General features: G+C 43.6%; 1 protein-coding gene across 1 annotated transcript; it reads left to right on the top strand.

The window, feature by feature from the left end:
* The first annotated feature begins 709 nt into the window (after positions 1 to 709).
* On the top strand, positions 710 to 7,933 carry LOC145399251 (uncharacterized). The gene is made up of 6 exons (XM_080271937.1): positions 710 to 881; positions 1,855 to 2,028; positions 2,916 to 3,767; positions 3,926 to 4,117; positions 5,205 to 5,412; positions 7,924 to 7,933. The coding sequence occupies exons 1-6, from the start codon at positions 710 to 712 to the stop codon at positions 7,931 to 7,933; spliced, it is 1,608 nt and encodes a 535-aa protein (XP_080128063.1).
* The last annotated feature ends 4,011 nt before the right edge of the window (positions 7,934 to 11,944 follow it).

The following is an 11,944-nucleotide window of genomic DNA, read 5'->3' as shown; positions in this document are numbered from 1 at the left end:
TTTACGCTCCCACTCATCGCTTTCCTCTCACTCACTGCTCCCTTCTCTCTGTCGTTCCGTGTAGTGTGAAACTAAAAACATTACCAAGGTTCACTAAAACACCCTTGGAAACGGCAGTACGAAAGTGCAAGGAATATGTGGAGAGAATATCTACAGTATGAGATGAACAGTGACGAAGTGTGCATAGTGAACAACGAAGCGGTCTTGAGAAAACGTAACTGGAGAAAACGTGAGGAAAATGCTGATGGAAAAGTGACTGGCGTAAATTAAGTGTTGTTTTACTTTACGTGTGAAAGCGAGCCTGCTTTCACATTCGTATTAATGAATATCCAGCTGCCTGAATCTCGGAGAGTACGTGGCCACAAGCAAATCATTCTCCACGACGCCAGTCCTCCACAAAGCTGCCCTCTCTCACTGCACTTCATGCAGCCTTCACCTCTCCACCCCGTCACTTGATCGTATTCTCGTCATTTCCCTCTGCGATATGAGTTTAAAAAAGAACTATGTGTAACAATAATGTCGGCTTTTCATCGAGAACTAATTCTTACCTAAAATCATTTGGGGGTTAGTTGAAGTGAAAATTGTGGAGTCGAAGTATAACATAAAATTACAAAGTCTTCTTGAAGATTAAATTAAATTGAGAACTATTATTAAAGGATAGAGTAGATGACTACGCGACGAACAAACAGACGTCATTGAGGACGAAAAAATGACTGACAACAGCACCCCGATATCAAGAGCGAACCAGGCTGGGTGTGCGGGTGACCATGGGACCACTGATAAGGTTGAGATTAAAGATAAGGAGAGGGCACAAGTTGTGGATGCCTCGGGCGGGCAAGAGCTAAGGCAGGAGGAGGAGAAATTGACTATGCGACAAGAAAGTGGCAGAGAGAAGGATGTGGAAAGGCTGGGTGATGATGATAATGATGATGATGATGAACCCGAGGCTTTGGATGGTGGTTGGGCGTACGTTGTCCTATTAGGTACTTTTGTCCTAATGTTGAGTATAAGGGTGGTAATGGAGAGTATTTGGGAGGTTGTAACTAATCGTAGCAAAAATATTAGAGCAGTACTAACTCATCTTTGAAAATATCTTACCTCTAAAAGCACTGTCATTTTAGACTAGAGCATCCACCATTACAAGCTGATAGAATGTGACTGTAAAATATAGAATGGATATTAGACTCCAAACATTACATCGTCATTCCTTTCCTCACGTAAGACTGATAATGTTTATATTAATTTGCAAGCATTAAAAATAACGTCATTTCTGTGTCGTTACTATATACAGAAGAGAGTACAAACGATAATGAAACCCTGCAATGCAGGTACATACATCTTTATCCTTAATCAGGTCACTCACATCATCACTCCACTCACTACCCTTCCTCCTGTTCCCCTAACCCATTCCTCTCATGCCGTACAAATATCTCCGCGTACTCGTGAGGAAGTAAACAGTCACAGGATAAAAACTATATTATTTGATGGTGTATTATAGGATGAAGTTAATATTTTATGGCACATCATCAGAAAGTCCATATCAATCAACATACTTTGATGTCTAAGCTTTGGAACCCTTACCGAGAAATTTTAGATCATCATTCTTTTAGACTGGTTTCATCAATCGTAGATTCGCTATACACGGGTGTAAAATTTCGCAATACAAGGACGTAAAGTTTCGCAATACACGGGCGTAAAGTTTTGCAATAAACGAGCGTAAAGTTTTGCAATACAAGTTCGTCTCTGTTCCAAACGCCAGCAAAAGACAAGGGATGACTGTATCGTCGACTTATTTTATTTACTGACTGACTGGATGCGTCTAATGGCTAACTTTCAATCATCAGATCTCTCTAGGAATCATCAGTAACTGCTTCAGCATCCTCTTCCTGGACTTCCTTAACCAGCTACAGACGCCCTCAGCAGTAGTGGCAGCCATCTTCAACGCTGAGAGTTTCTTGTGGAACGCCTCAAACCTTCTGGGCGGGGTGCCAGCCGAACACTTTGGCTGGAGAGGTGTGGCGTTTGTCGGTGGGCTCCTTATTAGTGCTGGTTTTACTATCTCCGCCTTCGCCACCAGTGCTCCCTACCTCCTCTTCTCACACTCCCTTCTCGTAGGTTAGTCAGAGAGAGAGAGAGAGAGAGAGAGAGAGAGAGAGAGAGAGGGGAGAGAGAAAGCATCCATTTTTGTTTTTGTGCCATTACTGAGGTGGTCGCTGTCGTATGATAAGGCGGGCGATTAAGATATTGTTTGTCGTGCCAGGGTAGACACAATAAGGGCTCCTGAGGATGTGTGGTGATTCGAGGGCAAGCTCTCTGTCCGTCTCAAAATCTTTTTTGTACCCCAGGGAATATTGACATTGCTCAGTCGTGTTGCATGCTGACCGATGAAAAGCTGGGAGGGACGGTTTTGGCAGATACTGACTCGACCCAGACTTTTGACTCGTCCCTCATATTGCAAGCAAAGGTGATTGTAACGTCACCGTCGTTAAAGGACGAGAGACCACTTCAAGAGAGAGTAAATACCATCTTGTGGCAAACACACCAAAAGATTTAAGAATCCCTAGCTCTCGATAGGGTTAAATGTCGTGCATATGTCATAACAGGAGGAAAGTACATGAATGCAGTGATAGCTCAACAATGTATTACACTGAAGGGGAAGAACAGATGGCTGAAGCGGCCTGTGAAATTGAGTAAAGAATGGGACACTATAATTATTTCCTCTGTGCATGTTTTTATTTTGTCTTAAAATACTGAGATACGAGTATTCACCCTGATGACACTGCATCCCTATACGAGAGAATGGATAAGCATGTGATTGAATTATCGGAACTGTGTCCTAAATATTAAATAAGAGCCTGGATGTAAGCTATCTTTTCTCATTCACCCAACGTTTAATCTATGTTTTCTTTGTCTAGGTCTGGGGTCTGGTCTGTGCTGCCTGGTGGCCTACTGCATCATTCCCTTTTACTTCAAGAGACTGCGAGGTTGGGCCACTGGAATCATGTCAGCGGGGATCTGTATAGGTGGGATACTTGGACCTCCCGCCATCACCTACCTGCAGCAGGAGTACGTCTTCAGGGGAGCCACCCTCATCGTCGTTGCCTTCATGCTCAATAACTGTGCCACTGCTGCAGTCTTACACCCCGTTGCCTGGCACAAACGGAAAAAGCATGAGAAAACAGTAACCCCAAAAGAAGTATCTGGCGATAAACATCTCAAAATAGATGTTGACAGTGAACTTCATGATATCTCCAGCACTTATAAGCCAGGAAATGAAACAGATGATGGCACAACAGAAATTCTGGGACTGGTTGAAACAAGTGAACTGATACCTTCCAAAACGTGGATCGAAAACAGTGGGAAAAGTACTGGTGACCTTAGTCTTACTGTGAACAAAGAAACAACCAGAACTAAGAGTCACATACCAACCAGTGGATCAAAAAACAAACCTGACTTGAAAACCACTTTGGTAGCACTGTTCAGAACTTTACTCAGAAACATTGGAATTCTGCGGTATGCGTCAGCTCTCATCATTTCCGTGGGAGGAAGTTTTGTGCTTGGTGTCTGTCTGAACATCATGATGATGGTGCCATTTGCCATGAAGTCTGAGGGATATACACAGGAAGAGGCATCATGGGGGGTGTCACTGTGCAGCATCTGCAACCTTCTCTCTAGGTTTGTGGTGACCCCCCTGACTGACCTACCATTTTTCAATACCCGTGTCCTCATCATTATCAGCACCTCAGGACTTATGGTTATGATTATTAGTAAGTAGTAACTGATAAGATTAGATATAAATCAATACGTGACAGTACTGAAACTTTGCATGTAAGATATTTTGATGAAAATGATTATTTGAATACGTATAATTATAGGGATAAGTCGATTCACCTTCGCTGTTGTCATCCGTTCATATCCTTCACAGTGTTCTGCTTCGTGGAGGGGATAGTGTGGATAAACGTGTCCCTGGGGATGTTTGGGTTCTTGGCAGGGTCTTGCTTGAGCCTCTATACACTGCTGATGGTTGAGAGTATGGGAGTGTACAAGTACATGGCCATAATGGGTGTGTCAGGGGTAATTAATGGCGTATGGCTCGTTGCTTCAGGCCCCCTTTTTGGTAAGTCTAGGGGAATAAGTAAAGGTGTCGGAGATAGGAGAGTGAGCCACCTTGTAGTCATGGATTAGGAGAGTGAGCTACCTTGTAGTCATGGATTAGGTGAGTGAGCCACCTTGTAGTCATGATTTTTATCGTATAGATTCAGGTTTATATAAATTAAAAGTGTTTGGTTTTCGGATCTTGTTTTCAACTCTCCAAGCGCTACCGAAGCAGCGCCAAGAGAGAAATGGTCCAGTGTAGAATACGTGGCGAGAACAATGTCCCATGTTGCTGTAGGGTCCTGGGGCTGAGTTGGCTTAGAACATACTGGATAGTTAACTGAAATGTTAAATAGAACTTATTTTCACACCATTCACTGTTATGTTCATGAAGTAAACAGATATATGGTACAGGAAAGTCTTTGAGAGGACGACCATTGATGTCTACTCAGTACAGAACGAACTTTTTTTTTTTTTTTGGTTTTATGCCAGATATCCCCGAAGGGCTAAGTCGTTGCCCCTGGGTAGAGGACTTTGCATTGGAGCGTGTAGGATTTTATGACCGGATGCCCTTCCTGATGTCTAGGAATGACCTTTGGTTAGATTCCATGCTCCGACCCTTCGGTCAGCGTGGAGCGCTCTAGCCCACTGAGCCACGGCTGCTACAGAACGAACAACCATTAAAATTTCATCTCCCATACATCACTGGTTTTTGATTCTGTAAAGTGATGATATCCAGAGGTAGTAATGCACTGGTTAAGGAAAATTACTCGTTTCTGCACTTCTGATTTGTGGGAAGAATTGCTCTATGGGATTGTAAGTAGGAGGCATCTAAGTGAAGTCCTCCGAACTCCATCTCAGAGTTCATCGATGACCACTACAGTAATTAGCTTTCGTCGCATTTATTGGCCTACTAAGACATGCCATATTCCTTATAAATGTTCGTGTACTGTTAATGCATTGTTTTCCCTAGTGCACTCACAGAGATTTTCACAGTAAGTATGATAATGATGAGAAATTTGTTTGCCTATCTACAATCATTATTAACGAAGCACTGCGCTGTAATTAACTAAACGAGTACCTGTTGCTAATTAAGTGTTCCGCCGCAGGTGTGATCCGGGACGTGAGTGGCAGCTACACCATCACCATGTGTGCTCTCGCCTCCACCGCCCTCATCACCATCATCCTCTACCTGTTCCTCCCAGCAGCACTTGCCTACGATAAGCGGAAAGAGAAGGAGGAGGGCAGGGGAAAAAGCTGGGGCAAAGGGGAAGAAAAGAGCAAGGATAAAGAGAGCAGAAAGAAAGATATGAAAGTGTAAGTGGAGGCAACAAGAGGATAAAATATGAATGTAAAAAGGTCAAGTAAGGTACAGCATGTGATGTGGCTTATTGAGTGTTAAAAATTACAATTTAAGGAACTAAAGAAGAGGAAGTTGAGACATGGAAGACAGACAGACTGGGAGACTGCAAAAGAAGAGACGACTTGTGATATTACGTGCAGTGAAGCCAGGTCTTCACGAATGAAGGAGGTGGGAGGGAAGGTGTGGTGGGGTGAAGCTTCAGGCTGTTGTATCAGTAAGGAATTGTGTTAACATTGTTTCAGATCAGTTTCACAGCTGTGCCAACAATTTCTCTCAAATCAACTCTACAGGTGTGCTAAAGGTGCTACATGCTAATAAACTGACTAATACGGTGAGAAGTCAAGCTGTTTTTTTTTTTTGTTATATCAGATTTTTAGATGATCCATTGAGACAAGTGGAAGTGTTGGTGAGAGAGAGAGAAAGAGAGAAAGAAATAGAGAGAGAGAGAGAGAGAGAGAGAGAGAGAGAGAGGTTAAAACTTGAATTGTTTTCCTCTTTTCGGAGAAATAAAGAATTCAGGAACAAACCTTTGTCTCCCTGTCCCAGCCAACAAAAACTCAAGCAGTTAAATATGACCCAACGAGGAGAGAATGAAGTGAAGATGAATGGTGGTAATTGATGCTCATTTGGCTATCTAATCTAAAGAGTAATTACCTATGTTTTCCAAGTGATGTAAGCCTTCTTGTAATGAGGAAAAAATAATAAAATTTTGTAAATACAGTATCTTCAAAAGCCTCTAATCGTCAGCCTACAACTTAACCTTTTTCTTTACGTGTCCTGCATTAGTTGGAGTTCTCTTTCCTCACAGACTTTGCGTTTCGGGTGAGCCTAATGCCACGACAAGAATACTGATAAAAACAACAAAATCTTTATGGCGTGAGGGCACATAAAGGTGTGTGTGTGTGTGTGTGTGTGTGTGTGTGTGTGTGTGTGTGTGTGTGTGTGTGTGTGTGTGTGTGTGTGTGTGTGTGGGTGGGTGTGCGTGCGCGCGCGCGTGTGTGTGTGTGTGTGTGTGTGTGTGTGTGTGTGTGTGTGTGTGTGTGTGTGTGTGTGTGTGTGTGTGTGTGTGTGTGTGTGTGTGTGCTAATCTAACAGACGTCAGTTATGAGATAGCAGTACTAGACCACACCCTGTTGTTGAGTCAAATATAGTGCTGTTTGTACTTGCCATTTATCGTCACCAATTTGCATGTTGAGCCAGTCTACCCACCACCTTACTATCATTACAAAAAACTTTACTATTCACTTTACTAATCAATCTTGTTTGGTTTGGAAATAATGGTACTTGTATGAGTAATGACAGGGGCATGGAAGGTAATTATATACACTACATACTCGTGTAGTTGAGACGGGATTTACGTAACGCTCTTGGTGTAGATAGACAAAGAGATAAGTCACACAGGGTCGTCTCTCTATCTCTCTCTCTCTCTCTCTCTCTCTCTCTCTCTCTCTCTCTCTCTCTCTCTCTCAACAAAACAAAAGAAGTGGTAATTTCTTATCAACATATTATGCTTATGAAGGTTCCTAATATTTCTTGCTTTCTTTCCTTCTACATGTGTATAGGAAACTGCATTTTAACATCTGCGCTGTCCAGGTAGAGAGGAATATGAACCTGTCTTGCGGATCAACGTGCGCTGTCTAGTTTCCAATAATTACTGTGGAGATTTCTGTCCAACTTATTGCTACTCCAACGCTATATAATCCGGGCCTCACTGTGTCTCCGGCCTAAAACATGCCCTTCCAAACTGGTTGAGACACCGGGCAGCCTCCCCCCTGTTCCTCCCCCATCCCCTCACTCCTTAATCTCTCTCCCTCCCATTTTTTCCCTCTCCCTCCCTCCCTCCGTCTCACTGGGTGCTCAAGTCGACCCTCAAGCATTCAAGCACTTAGTTGTTGGCTATTGCTCTTACCCCACATACACTCCCTTCACGCTCTAACTCACGGCCTTCCTCTCACTCACGCCTCCCTTCTCTCTCTCGTTCCATGTAGTGTGAAACTAAAAACATTACCAAGTTGCACAAAGACAACCTTGGAAACAGTTTTATGAAAGCGCAAGGGATATTTAAAGACAATATCTACAGTATAAGATGAACAGTGAAAAAGTGTGCATAGTGAACAACAAAGCGGTCTTGTGAAAACGTAACTGAAGAGAAAACGTGAGGAAAATACTGATGGAGAAGTGACGGGCGTAAATTAAGTGTTGTTTTACTTTACGTGTGAAAGCGAGCCTGCGTTCCCATTCGTATCAATCAATATCCAGCTGCCTGGATCCCGGAGTGTACGTGGCCACAAGCAAATCATTGTCCACGACGCCAGTCCGCCACAAAGCTGCCCTGTCCCAGTCTCTCACTGTAATTCATGCAGCCTTCACCTCTCCACCCCGTCACTTGATCGTATTCTCGTCATTTCCCTCTGCGATATGGGTTTAGAGAAGAACTATGTGTAATAACATTGACGATTTTTCAGCGACACCTAATATTTACCGAAAATCATATGGGGGTTAGTTTAAGTGTAAAGTGTGGAGTCGGAGTATAACATAAAATTACAAAGTCGTCTTGAAGATTAAATTAACTTGAGAACCATTATTAAAGGATAGAGACGATGTCTCTACACGACGAACAAACCGATGTCATTGAGGAAGAAAAAATGACTGACAACAACACCCTTCTAACAAGAGCGAACCAAGCTGGGTGTACGGGTGACCCTGGGACCACTGATAAGGTTGAGATTAAAGATAAGGAGAGGGCACAAGTTGTGGATGCCTCGGGCGGGCAAGAGATAAAGCAGGAGGAGGAGATCTTGATTATGCGACCAGAAAGTGGCAGAGAGATGGATGTGGAAAGGCTGGGTGATGATAATGATGATGATGATGATGATGATGATGAACCCGAGGCTTTGGATGGTGGTTGGGCCTACGTTGTGCTGTTAGGTGCTTTTGTTATATTGGTGAGTATTAGGGAGGTTGTAACTAATCTTCAAAACTGTATTAGGGCCGTATTAACTCGCCTTCAGAGAACAAGGGATGTTTGTATTGTCGACTTATTTTGTTTACTAACTGGATGCTCCTAATGGCTAACTTTCAATCATCAGATGTCTCTGGGAATCGTCGCTAACTGCTTCAGCATCCTCTTCCTGGATTTCCTTAACCAGCTACAGACGCCCTCATCAGTAGTGGCAGCCATCTTCAACACTGAGAATTTCTTGTGGTGCGGCTCAAACCTTCTGGGCGGGGCACTAGTGGAACACTTCGGCTGGAGAGGTGTGGCTTTTGTCGGTGGGCTGCTTATTAGTGCTGGTTTTACTTTCTCCGCCTTCGCCACCAGCGCTCCCTACCTCTTCTTCTCACACTCCCTTCTCCTAGGTTAGTCAGAGAGAGAGAGAGAGAGAGGGAGGGAGAGAGAGAAAGCATCCATTTTTGTTTTTGTGCCATTACTGAGGTGGTCACTTTCGTATGACACGGCGGTTGATGAAGATATTGTTTGTCGAGTCAGGGTAGACAAAATAAGGGCTACTGAGGAAATGTGGTGATGTCAGGGAAAGGTCTCTGTCCGTCTCGAAATCTTTTGTACCCCAGGGAATATAGACATTGCTCAGTCGTGTTTCATGTTGACCTATGAAAAGCTGGGAGGGAGGGTTTTGGAAGATACTGACTCAACCCAGACTTTTGACTCGTCCCTGATATTGCACGCAAGGGTGATTGTAACGTCACCGTCGTTAAAGGAGGAGAGACCACTTCAAGAGAGAGTAAAAACCATCTTGTGGAAAACACACGAAAAGATTTAAGAATCCCTGGCTTTCAAGAGGGTTAAATGTAGTGCATATGTCATAACAGAGGGAAAGTACATGAATGCAGTGATAGGTCAACAATGTATTACACTGAAGGGGAAGAACAGATGGCTAAGGCTGCCTGTGAAACTGAGTGATGAATGGGACAGTATAATTATTTTCTCCATGCACATTTTTATTTTGCAATAAGATACTGAGGTACTAGTACTACTCCTTATGACACTGCATCCCTATACAAGAGAAATGATAAGCATGTGATTGAATTATCGGAAAGGTGTCCTAAATATTAAATAAGAGCCTGAATGTAAGCTATCTTTTCTCATTCACCCAACGTTTAGTCTATGTTTTGCTTGTCTAGGTCTTTGCTGCCTGGTGGCCTACTGCATCATTCCCTTTTACTTCAAGAGACTGCGAGGTCGGGCCACTGGAATCATGACAGCAGGGATCCCTGTAGGTGGGATTCTGGGGCCTCCCGCCATCACCTACCTGCAGCAGGAGTACGCCTTCAGGGGAGCCACCCTCATCATCGCTGCCTTCATGCTTAATAACTGTGCCGCTGCTGCAGTTTTCCATCCCGTTCCGTGGCACAAACGGAAAAAGGTTGAGAAAACAGTAACCCCAAAAGAAGTATCTGGCAATAAATATCTCAAAATAGATGTTGACAGTGAACTTCACGATATCTCCAGCACTTATAAGCCAAGAAATGATGAAACAGATGATAGCACAACGGAGAATCGGGGACTGGTTGAAACAAGTGAACTGATACCCTCCAAAACGTGGATCGAAAACAGTGGGAAAAGTACTGGTGACCTTAAACCAGTACTGGTGGACAAAGAAACAACTGGTGGACAAAGAAACAACCAGAACTAAGAGTCACATACCACTCAGTGCATCTAAAAACAAACCTGACTTGAAAGTCACTTTGGTAGCTCTATTCAGAACTTTACTCAGAAACATTGGAATTCTGCGGTATGCGTCAGCTCTCATCATTTCCGTGGGAGGATGCTTTTTGTTTGGTGACTATCTGAACTTCATGATGATGGTGCCATTTCCATGAAGTCTGAGGGATATACACAGGAACAGGCGTCATGGGGGGTGTCACTGTGCAGCATCTTTAACCTTCTTTCTAAGTTTGTGGTGACCCCCCTGACTGACCTACCATTTTTCAATACCCGTGTCCTCTTCATTATCAGCACCGTAGGACTCATGGTTATGATTATTAGTAAGTAGTAACTGATAAGATTAGATATAAATCAATACGTGACAGTACTGAAACTTTGCATGTAAGATATTTTGATGAGAATGATTATTTGAATACGTATGACTATAGGGATGAGTCGATTCGCCTTCGCTGTTGTCATCCGTTCCTATCCTTCACAGTATTCTGCTTCGTGGAGGGGATAGTGTGGATAAACGTGTCGCTGGGGATGTTCGGGTTCCTGGCAGGTTCTTGCATGAGCCTCGATACACTGCTGATGGTTGAGAGTATGGGAGTGTACAAGTACATGGCCATAATGGGTGTGGCAGGGGTAATTAATGGCATATGGCTCTTCGCTTCAGGCCCCCTTTTTGGTAAGTCTAGGGGAATAAGTAAAGGTGTGGGAGATAGGAGAGTGAGCCACCTTGTAGTTACGGATTAGGAGAGTGAGCCACCTTGTAGTCATGGATTAGGAGAGTGAGTCACCTTGTAGTCTTGGATTAGGAGAGGGAGCCACCTTGTAGTAGTCATGGATTAGGAGAGTGAGCCACCTTGTAGTCATGGATTAGGAGAGTGAGCCACCTTGTAATCATGAATTAGGAGAGTGAGCCACCTTGTAGTCATGAATTAGGAGAGTGAGCCACCTTGTAGTAGTCATGGATTAGGAGAGTTAGCCACCTTGTAGTCATGGATTAGGAGAGTGAGCCATCTTGTAGTAGTCATGGATTAGGAGAGTGAGCCACCTTGTAGTCATGGATTAGGAGAGTGAGCCACCTTGTAGTCATGATGTTTAGCGTATAGATTCATGTTTATATAAATTTAAAGTGTTTGGCTTTTGGATCTTGTTTTCAACTCTCCAAGCGCTACCGAAGCAGCGCCAAGAGAGAAATGGTCCAGTGTAGAATACGTGGCGAGAACAATGTCCCATGTTGCTGTAGGGTCCTGGGGCTGAGTTGGCTTAGAACATACTGGATAGTTAACTGAAATGTTAAATAGAACTTATTTTCACACCATTCACTGTTATGTTCATGAAGTAAACAGATATATGGTACAGGAAAGTCTTTGAGAGGACGACCATTGATGTCTACTCAGTACAGAACGAACTTTTTTTTTTTTTTTGGTTTTATGCCAGATATCCCCGATGGGCCAGGCGTTGCCCCTGAGTAGAGGACTTTGGATTGGAGCATGTACCATTTTATGACCTGATGCCCTTCCTGATGTCTACCAATGACCCTTGGGTGGATTTGATCCTCCGACCCTTCGGTCAGCGCTGAGCGCTCTAAGTGGGTTAGAGCGCTGCTGAGCCACGGCTGCTACAGAACGAACAACCATTAAAATTTCATCTCCCATACATCACTGGTTTTTGATTCTGTAAAGTGATGATATCCAGAGGTAGTAATGGACTGGTTAAGGAAAATACTTGTTTCTGCACTCCTGATTTGTTGGAAGAATTGCTCTATGGTCTTGTAAGTAGGGGGTATCAAAGTGAAGTCCTTTGAAGAA

Source organism: Coenobita brevimanus, chromosome 48 (assembly GCF_032717465.1).
Source record: "Coenobita brevimanus isolate Jiangsu-jjx chromosome 48, ASM3271746v2, whole genome shotgun sequence".
NCBI classification, from domain to species: Eukaryota; Metazoa; Arthropoda; class Malacostraca; order Decapoda; family Coenobitidae; genus Coenobita; species Coenobita brevimanus.
The sequence above is the reverse complement of the archived record's forward strand: the minus strand, read 5'-3'. Positions and strand labels throughout refer to the sequence as shown.

Coding starts and splice junctions, on each gene's coding strand:
- LOC145399251 (XM_080271937.1), top strand. CDS start 710: ATGACTGACAACAGCACCCCGATATCAAGAGCGAACCAGGCTGGGTGT. Junction 3,768..3,925: donor ACTTATGGTTATGATTATTA/GTAAGTAGTAAC, acceptor TATCCTTCACAG/TGTTCTGCTTCGTGGAGGGG. Junction 4,118..5,204: donor TGCTTCAGGCCCCCTTTTTG/GTAAGTCTAGGG, acceptor GTTCCGCCGCAG/GTGTGATCCGGGACGTGAGT.